Source organism: Sinocyclocheilus grahami, unplaced genomic scaffold, assembly GCF_001515645.1.
Source record: "Sinocyclocheilus grahami isolate Dianchi unplaced genomic scaffold, SAMN03320097.WGS_v1.1 scaffold164.1, whole genome shotgun sequence".
In the NCBI taxonomy this organism is placed as follows: Eukaryota; Metazoa; Chordata; class Actinopteri; order Cypriniformes; family Cyprinidae; genus Sinocyclocheilus; species Sinocyclocheilus grahami.
Genome location: NW_015505343.1, coordinates 331,690 through 352,639, shown reverse-complemented (window position 1 = coordinate 352,639; position 20,950 = coordinate 331,690). Strand labels below are relative to the sequence as shown.

The 20,950-nt window shown below is 37.2% G+C and overlaps 1 protein-coding gene across 1 annotated transcript in view; it reads left to right on the top strand.

Annotated features, from left to right (window-relative positions):
- The window catches only part of pard3aa (par-3 family cell polarity regulator alpha, a), a 515,464-nt gene that overhangs the window by 322,022 nt on the left and 172,492 nt on the right, over positions 1-20,950 (top strand). Inside the window, exons 13-14 of the mRNA XM_016282712.1 lie at positions 1,821-1,836; positions 2,068-2,254. Of these exons, the coding sequence (XP_016138198.1) occupies positions 1,821-1,836; positions 2,068-2,254 (203 nt within the window). The remainder of the gene's footprint in view (positions 1-1,820; positions 1,837-2,067; positions 2,255-20,950) is intronic.

Sequence of the window (20,950 nt, the reverse complement as noted above, 5' to 3'; positions counted from 1 at the left end):
TATATTAAATGTTTTAGAAAATAATGATTATTAATTAATAAAATAAATGATTATTACAAGTAGATTAAGATGTCTACACTCATATATTATGTAAAGATTTGTATATATGCAACCGCTCGGTAACTGCTTCTCCAGCGTTATGAATGAATGAATGAATCTCTCGTGGATCTCCAGCGGGGCTTCTGTCCTCCGGGACGGACCGCCTGCAGCATCAAGGCCTCTTATAAACGTCCAGGCGACCTTGAGAGCTCCAGAGCCACCAGTGCTTTGCATTTTCTAAGTGTTTCGTCAGTCGTGTTGATGAAATCAAATGAAACTCCTTATAGTTTCTTGATCTCGGTCTTCATATCTCACCCCTGCGATGCTGGAAACGGCCTTTAAATGTCTGGTCTCAAGTGAAAACGCTGCTCATCCTCAAGTTCCTGAAGCTGAGCTTTGTAATGTTTGTCATGTGTACATGTTGATGATTTAACGATGAAAGTTTAGCGCAGCAGATAGTTAAATATCTGATTAGTCTAAGTTAAGCTGAGTCTCACAGTTCAGCACTTTAGTTCTGTTCGCCTCCTGAAGATTCATGCCGTTCATTTACTCTTCAGGATTCACACATTTCAAGAGGCCTTTACCATGTACGCTCTGATGCCAGTGCACTAAATTAACAAGACAAAGCTTCTCTAATGGACTCTGCTAATTACAGATTGGTCATTTTGGTGATGATTAATCCAAAATGACATATACTTATTAACAGAAACAGCCCTTGTGGAGTGATCTAAAGTTGACTTCCACAAGGACACAATGCTTTTGTGATCTGCCCAAAAGGTTATGAACTATCAGTTAGCAGTCTAGATATTTAACCACTATGCTACGATGTCTAATGACAGACAAAAATAAGAATTGCATGATGAGCATGCGTGATGGTGCGGAATGAGGTAAACCATTTTATTTAATTTTATTTTGTTATTGTACTTTCAAAAACATGCATGATGATACACAACTAGATAAGTTTAGTTAATATTTTATTATATTTTATATTTTTAAATTGATCTTATTTATTTATTATTTATTCTTTTTTGTTTTTATTTTTATTATTTTTATTTTAGTTTATTTATATTTAATGTTTTTGATTATTTTAGTTTATTTTAATAAAAACATGCATGATGGTACACAGCAATTTTATTTTATTATTTTATTTTAGTTCAGTTTAATTTATATTTACTTTTCTTTTAGTTTTTATTTATTTTAAATGTTATTGTATTAAACTGATCTTATTTATTTATTTTAGTTTATTTATGTTTTATTTTTACCTAATTATTTTATTTTAATTTATTTTATTTTATAGTCTGACCTCTCCTGAATTATTATTATTATATACAGTATATATATTTTTTCAGATAAAATCCCTACGTGACCTGTGTTTAACATAAAACCAGTCATGAAGTGTTCATTAATTGTTATCACATGCTAAAGCTGCAAGTTTCAGATGCTGCACGCTCGGCGTAATGCCTGGAAACACATAAACACTCATTTATTTCTGCTCAAGTATTTTGTTGTCTGGGCCGTGCTGAAACTCAATCTCAGTATTATTTTTGCTGGGAGGACGCCAGGGTTATTTTTTCGTTTAGGAGCAATTACATTTGATTGCTCTTAAGCTGCTAAAGTTGCAAAATGACTTATAGTTGAAATAAATACACTTGGAACAAAACACGGCGGAACTCCAGAAGTTCATGTTTGGATGGAAATGCCTCATTTTAATTGTGAACATGTGCTTTTTGTTCTGCTCAAACATCTTCGTTTACGTTCCGTCTGTTTTGTGTATGTTTTAGGGATTGTTGACTTACAGTAAGTTACTTTTTTCTACCTGTGTTTTGATTTCAGACACAAACGTAATTGTTGCTTTTGCAGTACATAAATGTTTATATGGGACAGTTTGGTCATATCTGAGTGTACACAGTCTACATTTTCCGAGGGATTTGAGTCACTTTTTTTGTGGTCATTCAAAGCCAGTTTGTCCGATTTCAGAAAGAGTTGTGGGTTTTCCAGTGTAACGTTGACGTGCTCTCTCTGTCTCAGGTCACTACCAGCTGTCCCCCACTGTGAACATGCCCCAGGACGACACTGTCATCATTGAAGATGATAGGCCACCTCTTCTTCCTGCCCGCTTGTCTGACCAATCATCATCCAGCTCCCACGATGACATGGGATTTGTGACCGAAATGCCAGGATCCTGGCCCAAAGATGTCCAGGTACACGATGAAAGGTAATATCAAGTCAAGTCAGCTTTATTGTCAATTCTTCCACATGTACAGCACATACACACAGAGAATTGAAATTTCGTTACTCTCAGACCCTTGGTGCATACAGATAACATAAATACAGATAGGTACAGATTAAATACAAAATACAAAATACAACTATACAAATATACAAATAAGGTAAAATGTAAGAAAAATATATATATAAAGCACAAGGCATATGGCAGATAGAGTGCAAACCAGTAAAAGTAAACAACAGTGCAGATATAATGATTGTAGTGCAAAAAACAATGATTTGTAGTGCAAAAGAGCTTATTTTGACTGATTAAAGTGACAGTGTGTGTGTGTATTTGGGAGGGGGGGAGTGGGAGAGGCCATCAGAGGGTCAGAGTTCAGTGGTGCGTGGGGCAAAAGTGGGGAGGGGGGGCAAGGTCGGGAGGGAGTTCAGCTTCCTGACAGCCTGATGGATGAAGCTGTCCTTCAGTCTGCTGGTCCTGGCCTGGAGACTCCGCAGTCTCCTCCCTGATGGCAGCAGACTGAAGAAGCTGTGTGTCGGGTGGGTGGGATCACCTACCGCAGAATCTTCGGGACATTAATGGGTTGAATTAAGTACATCACATATTTTGATCAGTTTAAAGATGTCATATGATGCTTTTTTTAAAGATCATTATTTTGTGTATTTGGTGTAACAGAATATGTTGACATGCTTTAATGTTCAAAAAACACATTATTTTTCAAATACTGTACATTATTGTAGGTCCTCTATGCCCCGCCTCTCTCAAACGCTTAGTTTTCTACAAAGTCCCTCCTTCCGACAAGCGCAGTCTGCTCTGATTGGCCAGCTGACCCAGTGCATTGTGATTGGCTGAACACCGCAAGCACTCGTCGGAAATGTAACGCCCCTTACCATAATCGCGAGCTTCAGCTTTCAAAATAAATGTAAAGACAGAGTCCGAAAGGGGAACAGAGTCGCGTGACAGACACAGTGATGAAGCTGGTATGTGTTTGCAGTACACAAGCCACGGTTAAGACAGCTGACTCCACTTTGATGTGACCCCCTCTCTCTCACTCTCGATCTCACTCACTCTCGCTCTCTTTCACACTGAAACACACAGCGTCTCCCTGACATGCTGCTTCAACACTAACTGCGGTTACTGAAACCACGCCTTCTTTCTTTGCGTGCACATTTGGGCGCATTATGCTAATATTCCCACATAGTGAGGTAGATCTTGTGAAGGGATTGTCTTCTGGACAACTGTCAGATCAGCAGTCGTCCCCATGATTGTGTAGCCTAGTGAACCAAACTGACAAACTGAGACAACTGTCAGATCAGCAGTCTTCCCCATGATTGTGTAGCCTAGTGAACCAAACTGAGAGACCATTTTGAAGGCGCTCAGGAAACCTTTGCAGGTGTTTTGAGTTGATTAGCTGATTGGCATGTCACCATATTCTAATTTGTTGAGATAGTGAATTGGTGGGTTTTTGTTAAATGTGAGTCAAAATCATCACAATTAAAAGAACCAAAGACTTAAACTACTTCAGTCTGTGTGCATTGCATTTATTTAATACACGAGTTTCACAATTTGAGTTGAATTACTGAAATAAATGAACTTTTCCACGACATTCTAATTTATTGAGATGCACCTGTATTGGTGCTTTTGGCAGTGTGGGCAGGTGCCAAATCCTGCTGGAAAATGAAATCAGCATCTTCAAAAAGCTGGTCAGCAGAAGGAAGCATGAAGTGCTCCAAAATTTCTTGGTAAACGGGTGCAGTGACGTTGGTTTTCAAAAAACACAATGGACCAACACCAGCAGATGACATTGCACCCCAAATCATCACAGACTGTGGAAACTTAACACTGGACTTCAAGCAACTTGGGCTATGAGCTTCTCCACCCTTCCTCCAGACTCTAGGACCTTGGTTTCCAAATGAAATACAAAACTTGCTCTCATCTGAAAAGAGGACTTTGGACCACTGGGCAACAGTCCAGTTCTTCTTCTCCTTAGCCCAGGTAAGACGCCTCTGACGTTGTTTGTGGTTCAGGAGTGGCTTAACAAGAGGAATACGACAACTGTAGCCAAATTCCTTGACACGTCTGTGTGTGGTGGCTCTTGATGCCTTGGCCCCAGCCTCAGTCCATTCCTTGTGAAGTTCACTCAAATTCTTGAATTGATTTTGCTTGACAATCCTCATAAGGCTGCGGTTTTCTCGGTTGGTTGTGCATCTTTTTCTTTCACACTTTTTCCTTCCACTCAACTTTCTTTTAACATGCTTGGATACAGCACTCTGTGAACAGCCAGCTTCTTTGGCAATGAATGTTTGTGGCTCCTTGTGAAGGGTGTCAATGATTGTCTTCTGGACAACTGTCAGATCAGCAGTCTTCCCCATGATTGTGTAGCCTAGTGAACCAAACTGAGAGACCATTTTGAAGGCTCAGGAAACCTTTGCAGGTGTTTTGAGTTGATTAGCTGATTGGCATGTCACCATATTCTAATTTGTTGAGATAGTGAATTGGTGGGTTTTTGTTAAATGTGAGTCAAAATCATCACAATTAAAAGAACCAAAGACTTAAACTACTTCAGTCTGTGTGCATTGCATTTATTTAATACACGAGTTTCACAATTTGAGTTGAATTACTGAAATAAATGAACTTTTCCACGACATTCTAATTTATTGAGATGCACCTGTATGTGGGTCAAAGACATTAAAAAGTGATTTTATGTCCATAGAAAGCACATTAAATGTAAGTAAAGGGTCTACTTTTAAGGTTTCAAATAAGTTTTTGGAGGATAAAATGTTAAAATTTGGTTGAAATAATTCAGTGTAACACAATATTTATGTAAAAATTCAACAGCATGCTTATTCTGACGTGTACATATTAAAATATATAAAAGAATAAGGGAGCATATAAAATATTGTGTTTTAAATGAGTAAAATTTTTTACTGACAAATCGGCAAAACCTAGGAAAATGAAAAAAACATTTAAAATTACAACTAACTAGTATTTGGGGTGAAAGTAATTAGTCTTTTAATATGTCATAAATTTTTTTTGTTGTTGTAAATATGCCTGACAAGATTGTTACCCTGGATGACATTTTAGTGGGTCTCTTCTGTAAATCAGGGAAAAATGTATGATATTTATTTTTTGCTCAGAAAAACAAAAACAAAACTGCAATTCAATTAAACAGAAAACATTTGACATTTTTGGGGGAAAAACAACAACAATTTAAAGCAGTATTACACGTATTGTTTTTATGCTTAAACCATTTTTCGTCTTTGACCCATGTACACACACACAAAAAAATAATAAATAACAGTACATAAATTATATTAATTAAAAAAAATTAAATCATAAAATTCTAAAATATTATTTTATACATTTATAAAATAATAAAATATTGTTTGTATCATTGCACTTAATAAACAAGCAGGGTTATTATAGTTAACAAACAAACAACAAAAAAAAAATCTTAACTGAAATTAATTTTTAAAAAACATGTCTTATTTCTGCCATTTTTTGTTTTGTTTAGTTTAACTTGATGTGCTAAAAGAGCTAAAACTAAAAATGAAATAAAAATAATACAAAAAACAATATAGACATTAAAAAATAAATTAATAATAATAATAATAACACACAACAAAATTACATTAAAATGAGAAGTATAAAAATTTAAACTAATTCAAACTACTAATAAAAAGTATAATAGTACCTTGATTCTAAAATAACACTGTGTAGTAGTAATTATGCTTTTTCCTTTTTTATTAATTTTATATATTTTATATATTTATTTATTTGTGTGTAAAATATGTAACATATTATTGATAATTGCTCTACAGTGTGTATTTAAGGCAAGCTGTTTGTATATGGCAGCGTTTGGAGATAGCCAGAGAATCCCAGCTAACTTTTTAACTTTTATGGTTTGTCAGAGGACAGCTAATCACAAATGATGCTCCTTCATTTAGTACTGATCGTCAATAATACATCAACCCATCAAAACTACTAAAACCAAACCTGATTTTGAACCCTAAAATGTTTCCTTGAAGCACAAAGAGTGAGTGCAGAGTCATGTTTAATGTGTTATTGAAATGCTGTAGTCTTTGGCATTGAGTGATTCAGAGCTCAGCTAATGTGTTGTGATGTCTGGTCTGTCACAGCCGTTCTGTTTGCACGCAGCGCTGCTGGAGACGTGAGTGCGGTGTGGTGTTTGTGCACCAGCAGTGTTTTGTCTTCAGCTCAGTGTTTGGAGATCCTGTCTTGTATATGTGTGTTTAATAATGCAGCTTTTTTTTTTAATAACATAAGTGCATGGATCTACCTGTAGTTGTAAATATATAATGTATGCTGTTAATATGGTCAGATAGCACAGAAAAATTGTTGTTTATATGCAAACACTAATATTTTTCATATGCTAGTATGGTAGCTTTTGAAGCTTTTTTTTATTAATTACAGTACGGATATGCATTGTATTAAACCCTTTTTAATATGAAAAAGTGACAAATTAGGTTAGAGTGTGACTGACTTGACTTAATTTGACGGAAATGGTTGATAAATTAGTAATTACTGAAGCTTATGCTAGCTTTGCTAACAGGAACAGCTTTATTGATATTATTTATATACTATTATAGAACATTTTTCAGTTTTCATATTCATTTTAGTTCTTTTATCATATCTGTAATTATATTTATATTTAATTTATTTGATTTCACTTTATTTTTTAGCATTTTTAATATATATATATATATATATCAGTGGTGCAACGGATCACAAAACTCACGGATCGGATCATATTACGTATTTTGAGTCAAAGATCAGCAAAAAAATTGAATAAATACATTTGTGAAAGCTTACTTTAAGTACTTCTATACCACAGCACAAAATACTAGCTTAACTAATAAAGTTAGTAATAAAACAAGAACAATTACACAAATTACAAGCATTGAGGAATACAACATAACACAGTTACAAATAAAGTCAGTAACAGTAGTATTCAGGTGCAGAAATGTAATAATTAAGTGTAAAATAACACAATAGTGCTCACTGCACAAGTTAAATACAGATTAATCTTCATTAGAGCTGTGGTGTTGTTTGATTAGCAGAAGCAGGTATTTATTGGCTGCTGTCTCTTTAAGACCAAATGCACGGACCGAATACTGACACACATCTGGTTTCTTTCTCAGCTGTTTACATTCACTTAAGACATAACTGACTGTTTTTACTAGAATACTTGCCAAAATGGGTATTGTATCATAACTTTGTGTGTATGTGAAAGAGGAATCAATTCGGTGTTCACGCGGTGTCTCTCTCTGCGTGTGCACGTTGCTAATTCACGAGATCAATACATCCTTTATTACAACGCTTTATCGAGTTAAATGCATCCTTACGGAGGTGTTGAAATGCTGAATCAATTCATTCACTTCCACCAGCGCTTAATGGGAACAGCGTCATAGAGGGCAGAGCGTCACGTTATTTAAAGGGGACGTTAACGTGTTAATGAGTAGCAAATTATTAAGTAGCTGCATTGGTTACTTTTATGCCACTGATAAAGCTTTTATATGTAGTTTGGGGTAACAAAGTGGTTTTATAGGTTTGACTGAAATAATAATGCAATAACTGACACTTTAAATCAATGTTTCAAGAAACAACAACAAAACATATGGGATTTCGCCTAGGGCGTCAAATTGGCTAGAAATGGCCCTGATGTGAAAGAGGAATCGATTCGCTGTTCATTAGGGGTGCTCCGATTGATCGGCTACCGATCATTATCGGCCGATAATCATATTGGGATGTTTGATCGGTGGTCTCTAAAAAGGCCGATCTAAAAAAACGATCTCAAGCTGATGACGCTGCCGTGAGAGGTTTGGCATGACATGCAGCTGCACGTCTCAATCTCTGTCCGGTGTGGGTGAAATAATTATAATGCTGAAGGTGAGGTACTCACTTTCATATTTCTTAATTAAATAACTTCTAAAGTAATTTGAAAACCTCGTGTGAGACGTAATTTCACAAACAGCGTGAGTGATTCACCGCACGCGCTCTCTCTCTTTCTCTCTCAAAATACGCAAATGGCTTCAAATCACCACACAATCGCGTCTGTCTATAAGCGAGCTGCACGCTGCACAGTTGACACAGGAATTGTCACTTGCACAATCGAGGCAGTGTCACATCGTCACTAAAGTTTATACAAGTAAAGTAAAGTTTTTGCATTACTATTTAATTCTTGCCAGCGTTGAACCATTCAGCACTTGCGCGCTCTCCTGTAGACCGTGCACTCATGCACACTTGCAGCGTGCACACATAATGCCAGATTCACATTACTCTGTTTGCAGTGCCTGGTATGTGGTGCATATTTTTTCCACGCTCATGTTAATGGATTAAAGCATTCACACTGCACATGGCAGTGCGTTCAGGAGCGGTGTGTCTGCAGCAGTGCAGAGATCGTTTCCGCACCGAGTCTATTTTTGCTGTGATACACGCACTGAATTAAAGTGACAGCACATTGTTTGCAGTACATATGAAAACGAAAATGTAGCAACTGCACCATAAATGCATATAATTAAAGTATACTGTCTTTCACAGTCAACACATATGGCTTGTTGGCCAGTTTTAAAGGAAAAGAGCACTTTTAGATAAACAAGGCAATAATAGATGCACTCGTGGAGGATCAGTAGTGGACTCCTGTGTGAAAGCTGCTCCTCTCACAAGAGACACCTAAGAGGGGAATTCCCCCCATTTTCAAAAATGAAATTCAGGCCCCGAATAAATGTCTAAAAATCCTGATTGAAGTATCACTATAAATAGTTATAAATTATAAAAAGATCGGTATCGGTGATCGGTATCGGCAGATACTGCTTTCTGTGATCAGCGATCGGTGATCGGCCTCAAAAATCATGATCAGAGCACCCCCTACTGTTCATGCGGTGTATCTCTCTCTGCGTGTGCGCGCTTCTTGTGTGGCGGCAGCGGCTGAGCGCGCGAGTTTAAATTGCTTGAATGTGTAAATTGGCAAGACAAAACATGTAGGTCTGGTGACATGCTTGGCCAATCAATCACATTTACCCTCAGCTTTTTTAGCAAGGCAGTGGTCATCTTGGAGGTGTGTTTGTTATCATGTTGGAATACTGCCCTGCGGCCCAGTCTCCGAAGGGAGGGGATCATGCTCTGCTTCAGTATGTCACAGTACATGTTGGCATTCATGGTTCCCTCAATGAACTGTAGCTCCCCAGTGCCGGCAGCACTCATGCAGCCCCAGACCATGACACTCCCACCACAGCACGTGCACTCAACTTCTTTGGTCGACCATGGCGAGGCCTGTTCTGAGTGGAACCTGTCCTGTTAAACCGCTGTATGGTCTTGGCCACCGTGCTGCAGCTCAGTTTCAGGGTCTTGGCAATCTTCTTATAGCCTACGCCATCTTTATGTAGAGCAACATTTCTTTTTTTCAGATCCTCAGAGAGTTCTTTGCCATGAGGTGCCATGTTGAACTTCCAGTGACCAGTATGAGAGAGTGAGAGCGATAACACCAAATTTAACACACCTGCTCCACATTCACACCTGAGACCTTGTAACACTAATGAGGCCCAATTTGGACATTTTCACTTAGGGGTGTACTCACTTTTGTGGCCAGCGGTTTAGACATGAATGGCTGCGTGTTGAGTTATTTTGAGGGGACAGCAAATTTACACTCTTATACAAGCTGTACACTCACTACTTTACATTGTAGCAAAGAGTCATTTCTGCAGTGTTGTCACATGAAAAGATATAATAAAATATTTACAAAAATGTGTAAACTCTTCTGTGAGATACTGATATATATAATAACATTTTATTCATACATTCATTCATTGATGCATTTCGTTCTCTTTCTTTTCTAGGAAAAGCTGTATTATCAGTTGTAGCGAATCAGCTCATGACAGGAAATATGAATAATTAACCATAACTAGTTATAATTAACTATTCATATTTTAGATCCGCTGTAGATATTTAGCTGACCTCTCAGGGTCAACTGTCTTGTCAATTCTAAGAACAACCAGTGATATCATGATTAGTTGTCATGGTGACCAAGGGGCCCTGGTGTTCAGCAGAAAGTTTATTGAGTGAGGGGACTGTGACGATTTGTTAATCTAATGAATAATTGATTTGTTAAATCAAATAAAAATTAGTGTGTCAGATTGGTCGAGACGCTACACAGTTAAACTAGACTTCTTTTTTGTTTCTTTCCACCTGTTCACATTATTCATCATTCATTCAGACGCTGCAGACTCTACCTGTGTGTAAATGTTTTATTGGCCACTGTGGGAACCATTTAGCTGTTTGGTGCATTCAGTCCTGAATACAGTAGTTTATTGCCATAGTGTGTGTGTGTGTGTGTTTTAGGCCCAGTTCACGCTCCTTGGGCTGAAAGAGGCTCCTAAAGCAAGTGACTTGAGCAATTCATTTCTGTCCACTTTCAATCTCTCTCTCAGTCCCATGAGAAAACTCTCTCTCTGCACACTTTCCCACAAAACCTTTCAGGCCCTGTTTTTTTCTCGCTCTCTGCAAAACTCCCCCTCCCCCCTCTCTCTCTCGGTCTCTCTGTCTCTGTCTCTCACTCTCTTAATTAATTAATTTACTTACTGTATGTTGTGTGTTTTGTTTGTGATGTCATATGTTTGTCATCATGGATTGAGGCCATAGCAGTGCTGCCATTCTCTCTCTCTCACACACACACACACACACACACACACACACCCATGAGAAAACCCTCTCTCTGCACACTTTCCCACAAAACCTTTCAGGCCCTGTTTTTTTCTCGCTCTCTGCAAACCCCCCCCCCCTCTCTTTCTCGGTCTCTCTGTCTCTCACTCTCTTAATTAATTAATTTACTTACTGTATGTTGTGTGTTTTGTTTGTGATGTCATATGTCTGTCATCATGGATTGAGGCCATAGCAAGTGCTGCCATTCTCTCTCTCACACACACACACACACACACACACACACACACTCACTCACTCACTCACTCACTCACTCACTCACTCACTCACACACACACACACACACACACACTCACACACACACACATATACACACAAACAGAGAGAGTTGGCAGAATTGTGCGATACAGCACTGCCTCAGGTTGGTCTGATTTATTCATGTCTAAGAGGCCTTATAAGCACACAATTGTCTTTTCTCTGTTTTATACTCTCATGCAGATTTATGACAAAATTAATTTAGCAGAAGACACATGCATATCTCTCACTGATTAATCACCTCAGCTACACACACACACTCACTCACTCACTCACACACTCACACTCACACACACACACATATATACACATATATACACAAACAGAGAGAGTTGGCAGAATTGTGCGATACAGCACTGCCTCTGGTTGGTCTGATTTATTCATGTCTAAGAGGCCTTATAAGCACACAATTGTCTTTTCTCTGTTTTATACTCTCATGCAGATTTATGACAAAATTAATTTAGCAGAAGACACATGCATATCTCTCACTGATTAATCACCTCAGCTGGACATTCGTACAGTACACATGTATGAATCCAGATGTTGAGACAGTTACTCATCCACTGGAGGGCGCTATCACAGAAACATCACAGACAGATAAAATAAACATTACAACAGATATTGCTTATGATTCATTTGCCACATTGCAAATAACAAATACAGTCAGAAACATTGCATTGTGGGATACTTTCTAAAATGTATATAGTGTGCATTCTAGAACACTCTTACATTTTTTTTAAAGAAATCTTAGTCCCTGTCCCCCCCCCCCTTTATTTTAATTTTAATATAGTCTCAAAATAAAAATTGCGATTGCTGATCATGATTTGAGAAACTGAATTAGAATTATTGCACTTTTACCTATAAGCATACATATGGTTTATTTGATCTAGTTTCCTGATTATTATTTTATCATAAATATAAACACACCTTTTACGTTATGAAAACCCCAAAAACTCAAGCACGAAAACAGTGGAATTCCTAATCATAGGATACAATACAATCTAGTCATGTATTTCTAATAAAATGGCAAAATGGGAATTTGTATTGTTACTTTGCATTGTGCTTGCATAAGTGCATTTATAGTCCAGAATAGTGTATGCAAATATTTAAAATAAAGTCTATATCATGCCTGGATTTATTATTAAACTCCAACTTGTTTGTTGATGTTTTCATAAGCTTTCTTTCTTTCTCTCTCTCTCTATCTCTCGTGAAGGATGGCGTCTCGCAGCAGTTTTCTGGGTTCACGCACAGAAGCGTATCTCTCATTAACACATTAGTAGGGCTCCTCTCAAGACAAATGGCTCTTTAGCAGGGCCAAACCACAAACATTAATAAAGTGACCTAGTTAGAGCAGAACCACAAGCAGCCATTCCAGTGTGCATGCATGTTTGTAGCCAGTGTAATAACGATCATTAAATAAAGTCTAATGTTTGCTGGAGGTGTGCTCATGAATGCAGGTAGAGCGATTAGTCACCATCCATTACAGTCATTTGACCATGAGTATTGTCAAGAACATAACCTGGGTCATACAATATTTCACCACTGAACTAAAATAAAATAAGAAATTAGGAAAGCACTTTAATGTGTTCTCGTTACATGTATTTGCTATAGTAGTAAGAGTAAATTATGCATAATTACAGGCACTAACACTAAACCAAACTTTAATCCTATAGTAAGTGCATGTTGTTAATGAATATTATTTTGCACTTGTTCTGTACTCTGTGCAATCAAAACAAACACATTAAAATAAAGTGTGACCAAACTTTGATTTCACATTATATACACACATGCACATATAATCTGATAGCTAGTACATGGCTATCCATATGAAAAAAACAGATGTTCAATAAAGAATGAAGCTTTACTATAGGCTGTTTACAGTTGCTAAGCAATGCTGTAGCTTCTTTGTGCATTAATAAAGAATTCAGCTGATGTGCGGTCAACGATCTGTACTATAATATAACAAATTGGAATTTGTTGTATTTGCACATGAATACAATAATCCTTAAAAAAAATCGATTTGGTCCATTTCATTTTATTTGATTTAATTTCATCTTCTTCATTTCATGGTCTCAGACATTCATTTCAAATAGTTTAGCTGTCTGTCATTGCATATATACTGCGACTCAACATTTGACCTCTTTGCTGGCTTTGACCTTTGATTCAGTACTTTAACTATAACTGACTGACTGACTGCATGAATCTTATGTAAAATTAAATGCATGTATAATAATTAATAAAATTAGTTTAAAATATCAACTAAAATACAATTAAATTAAATATTAAAAACTTACACTTAGAAACTTAGCTAGTTGCCAAAGCAACATATCTCATTTTCATTTTAATTTAGTTTAACTTGATGTTACTAAAATAACTAAAACTAATACTGAAAAGGAGTAAAAACACAACACAAAAATAGCAAGTAGCATTAAATGAACATGTAATTTTGAGGTAGAAAAATTATATTTGTTTTATTTGCAACTTATGTTTATTTATTTATTTATTACTCATGCATTCATTTATTTTATTCTTACAGTGTATATAGATTATACACTATAACTTCAACTAAAAGTAAAATGAAAAGGTACAATTTTCAAATAAAACTAATTTATAATAATAATGGCACCCACAATAGTATCTCAATGATACTTAATTCTGCCTGAATTTAATTCACAACTGACAAATCAGACAGCAAATCTTTTCGTTTCAGACCTCTGCTCTTTAGTTTCCAGCGGTTTTGTCTTTGGTTTTGGTGTTGTGTGTTTAAAGGCAGTTGGTCCTCTTATTAGCAGAGATGCAGTCTGCCCAGAGTTAATTGGACGTGTCTCTAATGGCCTAATTGAGTGTGATGGAGTGTCTGGACGCTCGGCTCGTGTGCAGCGCTCAGGTCTGCATCCTAGCTGACAGAGAGACTTTTTGTGATTTAACTTGAACTTCATTTGTATGCATTAGTAGTTTGTGTTTGCACACAGCTGAGCCTTACGGAGTACGAGAAGCACAGAACCGCATGTGTTGGTGTAAAGGCGAATGAAGTCATATCTCATGTGTGTTGATATGTTGCTTGGCTGTTTTAATTACATGTTCCCCTCTCCCCAAATGCTAATGGATCCCTGTTGGATATGAATATTAAGACTACACAGCGGTGTGCTGTTGTTCCTGCATGTTCAACATATTGCAGCATCCTCGAGCTCATTGTGTGTGTGCTGAACACCTCCCAGATGTGCTTCACACTCCACCCTCTGGAGTTTCCACCATGCTGGGCTTTAGATTCATCTCCGAAGACTGTATGTTGTTCTAAAGTGACTTGATTTCTTTCAGAAAGACAATAAAGAAAACAAAACTTATGTCAATTTAGAATTTTTTGAATCATTACATTATCTTCATGATGATTGAGCACTCTTCTCCTCAATTCTTATTACTGTAATGCAAAAAGTTTATTTTATTTAATTTTATCTACCATTATGGTACTTTTATGTGCTTTCTGTCTTTTTTTTTTAAGAATAGCCAGGCTTTTATTATAATGAATGTGCTGTCAGCTTATTTAACATAATGGTAGATACAATTAAATAAAGTCATAGAAAAATAAACTAAAAGTATTATTGATAGTAAACTCACACAAAGTTATCATATGGCCCCTGAAGAGCTGCAATATTAAGCACAAGTTGCATGGTTTACAATTATGACAATTTTATAACTTTTCCATCCCTTTTGACATTTGATTTAGTTTTTCCCATTTGTTGTAAGTGCATTACTTTGTGTTCCACAGAATAACACAAGTGAAATGGACAACATTTCTGGCTGAACTCTTTCTTTAAAACAACCAAAACAAAATAAAATAAAATTTGAAATTAAATTAAATTGAACATCATAAAATAAAGGAGTAAAACTAAGTTTAAAATATATGTGCAGCAATATGGCATAATAACTAGGGCTGTGACGATAAATCGATGCAGAATTGATTCGTGGATGGATTCTGAGATCTTCCGAATGCATCGCGATTCTGAGCTTAGATTTTAACAGCAGACGGCGCTCTACTCTAGTTTTTATCTGCACACGCTAACGCTCATGAAGAAGAGCGCTGAAGAGCACTTGTGCATTCGGCTGAGTAGTAGTAGTAATGCTTTTATGATGAGATTAATGTAAACATAGCCCACTGTGAACACCCTTGTAATTCGCTTCAACCTTTTCGAATTTGATGAATGATTATTTTAGGTTCAAGTGGTGTGTGTGTAAGGAACTGGAAGCAAGCAGAATACGGCTGTTTCTAAAGCACGCAGTGCCATCTGCTGTTAATCGACTGGAGAAAGAATCGCCATGCATTCGGAAAATCGATGCAGAATCATTTCTCGATTCGCGATGCATCGATTTATTTTTCCAGCCCTACTATATACACGCTGCTTAGATTGACTTTTAGAAGAATATGTAATTATGTGCTGTGCACTTTCCTCTCTTTAACAAAATAAGCACAAACATGACAGCGGTGAGAAAACAGCAGTTAAGAAAGCATCTGATCATAGCAATGTGAATGTTTGCACCATGTTTGCAGTTTGGTACTCCAACCGTTAAGTCATATCACAATTTTTTTATAGCACTTTATACAATAGACTGCTTTAAAGCAAGCAGCTTTACAGTATTAAACATGGAAAAACAGTGTCAGCGTCGCTTTCAATTAAAATGACAACTTTAGTTTCTACTGTAAATCAGCTTGTCAGTTTGTTCATGTTTTCACTCACGGACGTCTTACATTGACGGACTAAACAGAAGAAATGTACCGGAGAAGGTTTCCACATCAAAGAAGGCGGAGCCACACCCACTTATTACATAATCGCCGCAGACCAATGGGAGTTTGAGGGTGTTTACTAGGATGCAAACTTAACCAGAAAATGTTTCAAACTCCAAATGAAATCAGTTTTGGTCTGCTCTTGTTTGAAACCACTTTACACCAGTTCAATCTTTAGTTTCACTTGAAGTACAGTATATCAGACCTTTAGACCAGTGTGTGTGAGTAGAGGGTTGTAGTGTTTAATATGCTAGAAGGCTAGAAGAGGCAATAATTACAAGAGAGCTTGGATGGAATGGAGTGTCTAAAAAGAATACATTGACCTTATCTTCAGTATTTCAGTATATCTCTGTCTCTCGCTCGGTTTACGTTCCTCCAGTCGATATCTGCTAGACGGCATGCATCTAATCAAGCATCATAACATCAGGATCAATACCAACAACACACACCCGTCTGCCTCGCTAAACACATCCTACACATCTACATGTGGAGCAAACGCTTCACATCACAGCAGTCTTTAGTATTGAGGCCAGAGCGGTTACTGCGCTCATATCCAGTCTCTTTACCCTGAACTTCGTTTGGATCCTTTAAAACTTGTTTTGCTCTCATGCTGTTCTCAGAATTCAGATTTGCATCAGAGTTCCTGTCGCTCTGCAGTGAATTATGAACAGCAAGAAACTCACTCTGAGTGAAAGCATGCGTGAAGGAGGAAAGTGGGGACAAAAGGAAAGGTTTTATGTGAGCTTGATGTTTGTAAGCAGGAGGCTCACAGGAACGAGGTCAGCGAATGGATTTTATAATCCCAAGGAAAGTTGTGACTTCCCCGACTGCCTCCGTTTGTTTCTGATGAGGGAATCTCAAGTCTCAAGTGTCTTTTAAACTTTAAATCTCTGCTTAAGATATCGTAAAGATACACAAACACTGATTTTCACATTAATACATGAACTCTTTTTCTTAAAGTTTTATGCCTAAACATATACATTTTTACATATAAATAAATGTACATTTAAGCACATCAGGAAGAATTAATCATGAGTAAAAATATGTCCGGGTATTTCTACAGTGGCATCAGTAACTGTTTTGTTTTGCGTGATGCTGTATTCACATCTTTAATAACCCAGTGTTATTAGAATATGTTTAGGGGTCATATGATGCGATTTCAAGTTTTCCTTTCTCTTTGGAGTGTTACAAGCTGTTCGTGAATAGATAAGATCCCTAAAGTTGCAAAGACTAAAATCTCAAACCCAAAGAGATATTCTTTATAAAAGTTAAGAGTCATCCAAGCCCTCCTAAAACGCCTCGTTTAAACACACCCCCACATGTCTACATCACTGTGTGGGAAGATTTGCATAACACTGCCCAAATGTTCATGCAAAGAAAGAAGGCGTAACTTTATTGTTGCTGCCGCCGCCATGTCGTGGAGAAGCTGTGTTTTTCGTTGTGAAACCTAAACTACTTTGTTTGGTCTTCCCAAAGAGGACACGACTAGAAATCAGTGGTTAAGTTGTATTTACAACACTGTTCCAGAACAGTTGGTGTAAAGGCGAATGAAGTCATATCTCATGTGTGTTGATATGTTGCTTGGCTGTTTTAATTACATGTTCCCCTCTCCCCAAATGCTAATGGATCCCTGTTGGATATGAATATTAAGACTACACAGCGGTGTGCTGTTGTTCCTGCATGTTCAACATATTGCAGCATCCTCGAGCTCATTGTGTGTGTGCTGAACACCTCCCAGATGTGCTTCACACTCCACCCTCTGGAGTTTCCACCATGCTGGGCTTTAGATTCATCTCCGAAGACTGTATGTTGTTCTAAAGTGACTTGATTTCTTTCAGAAAGACAATAAAGAAAACAAAACTTATGTCAATTTAGAATTTTTTGAATCATTACATTATCTTCATGATGATTGAGCACTCTTCTCCTCAATTCTTATTACTGTAATGCAAAAAGTTTATTTTATTTAATTTTATCTACCATTATGGTACTTTTATGTGCTTTCTGTCTTTTTTTTTTAAGAATAGCCAGGCTTTTATTATAATGAATGTGCTGTCAGCTTATTTAACATAATGGTAGATACAATTAAATAAAGTCATAGAAAAATAAACTAAAAGTATTATTGATAGTAAACTCACACAAAGTTATCATATGGCCCCTGAAGAGCTGCAATATTAAGCACAAGTTGCATGGTTTACAATTATGACAATTTTATAACTTTTCCATCCCTTTTGACATTTGATTTAGTTTTTCCCATTTGTTGTAAGTGCATTACTTTGTGTTCCACAGAATAACACAAGTGAAATGGACAACATTTCTGGCTGAACTCTTTCTTTAAAACAACCAAAACAAAATAAAATAAAATTTGAAATTAAATTAAATTGAACATCATAAAATAAAGGAGTAAAACTAAGTTTAAAATATATGTGCAGCAATATGGCATAATAACTAGGGCTGTGACGATAAATCGATGCAGAATTGATTCGTGGATGGATTCTGAGATCTTCCGAATGCATCGCGATTCTGAGCTTAGATTTTAACAGCAGACGGCGCTCTACTCTAGTTTTTATCTGCACACGCTAACGCTCATGAAGAAGAGCGCTGAAGAGCACTTGTGCATTCGGCTGAGTAGTAGTAGTAATGCTTTTATGATGAGATTAATGTAAACATAGCCCACTGTGAACACCCTTGTAATTCGCTTCAACCTTTTCGAATTTGATGAATGATTATTTTAGGTTCAAGTGGTGTGTGTGTAAGGAACTGGAAGCAAGCAGAATACGGCTGTTTCTAAAGCACGCAGTGCCATCTGCTGTTAATCGACTGGAGAAAGAATCGCCATGCATTCGGAAAATCGATGCAGAATCATTTCTCGATTCGCGATGCATCGATTTATTTTTCCAGCCCTACTATATACACGCTGCTTAGATTGACTTTTAGAAGAATATGTAATTATGTGCTGTGCACTTTCCTCTCTTTAACAAAATAAGCACAAACATGACAGCGGTGAGAAAACAGCAGTTAAGAAAGCATCTGATCATAGCAATGTGAATGTTTGCACCATGTTTGCAGTTTGGTACTCCAACCGTTAAGTCATATCACAATTTTTTTATAGCACTTTATACAATAGACTGCTTTAAAGCAAGCAGCTTTACAGTATTAAACATGGAAAAACAGTGTCAGCGTCGCTTTCAATTAAAATGACAACTTTAGTTTCTACTGTAAATCAGCTTGTCAGTTTGTTCATGTTTTCACTCACGGACGTCTTACATTGACGGACTAAACAGAAGAAATGTACCGGAGAAGGTTTCCACATCAAAGAAGGCGGAGCCACACCCACTTATTACATAATCGCCGCAGACCAATGGGAGTTTGAGGGTGTTTACTAGGATGCAAACTTAACCAGAAAATGTTTCAAACTCCAAATGAAATCAGTTTTGGTCTGCTCTTGTTTGAAACCACTTTACACCAGTTCAATCTTTAGTTTCACTTGAAGTACAGTATATCAGACCTTTAGACCAGTGTGTGTGAGTAGAGGGTTGTAGTGTTTAATATGCTAGAAGAGAGAGAACAGCAATAATTACAAGAGAGCTTGGATGGAATGGAGTGTCTAAAAAGAATACATTGACCTTATCTTCAGTATAGGGTGAGCTCTCTGTCTCTCGCTCGGTTTACGTTCCTCCAGTCGATATCTGCTAGACGGCATGCATCTAATCAAGCATCATAACATCAGGATCAATACCAACAACACACACCCGTCTGCCTCGCTAAACACATCCTACACATCTACATGTGGAGCAAACGCTTCACATCACAGCAGTCTTTAGTATTGAGGCCAGAGCGGTTACTGCGCTCATATCCAGTCTCTTTACCCTGAACTTCGTTTGGATCCTTTAAAACTTGTTTTGCTCTCATGCTGTTCTCAGAATTCAGATTTGCATCAGAGTTCCTGTCGCTCTGCAGTGAATTATGAACAGCAAGAAACTCACTCTGAGTGAAAGCATGCGTGAAGGAGGAAAGTGGGGACAAAAGGAAAGGTTTTATGTGAGCTTGATGTTTGTAAGCAGGAGGCTCACAGGAACGAGGTCAGCGAATGGATTTTATAATCCCAAGGAAAGTTGTGACTTCCCCGACTGCCTCCGTTTGTTTCTGATGAGGGAATCTCAAGTCTCAAGTGTCTTTTAAACTTTAAATCTCTGCTTAAGATATCGTAAAGATACACAAACACTGATTTTCACATTAATACATGAACTCTTTTTCTTAAAGTTTTATGCCTAAACATATACATTTTTACATATAAATAAATGTACATTTAAGCACATCAGGAAGAATTAATCATGAGTAAAAATATGTCCGGGTATTTCTACAGTGGCATCAGTAACTGTTTTGTTTTGCGTGATGCTGTATTCACATCTTTAATAACCCAGTGTTATTAGAATATGTTTAGGGGTCATATGATGCGATTTCAAGTTTTCCTTTCTCTTTGGAGTGTTACAAGCTGTTCGTGAATAGATAAGATCCCTAAAGTTGCAAAGACTAAAATCTCAAACCCAAAGAGATATTCTTTATAAAAGTTAAGAGTCATCCAAGCCCTCCTAAAACGCCTCGTTCTAACACGCCCCCACATGTCTACATCACTGTGTGGGAAGATTTGCATAACGCCGCCCAAATGTTCATGCAAAGAAAGAAGGCGTAACTTTATTGTTGCTGCCGCCGCCATGTCGTGGAGAAGCTGTGTTTTTCGTTGTGAAACCTAAACTACTTTGTTTGGTCTTCCCAAAGAGGACACGACTAGAAATCAGTGGTTAAGTTGTATTTACAACACTGTTCCAGAACACTTCAACCCAAATATTCGGATGTGTGCAGCACATTTTATGGAGGACTGTTTCCTGATCCTGGGAGAGTAGACTACAATGCCG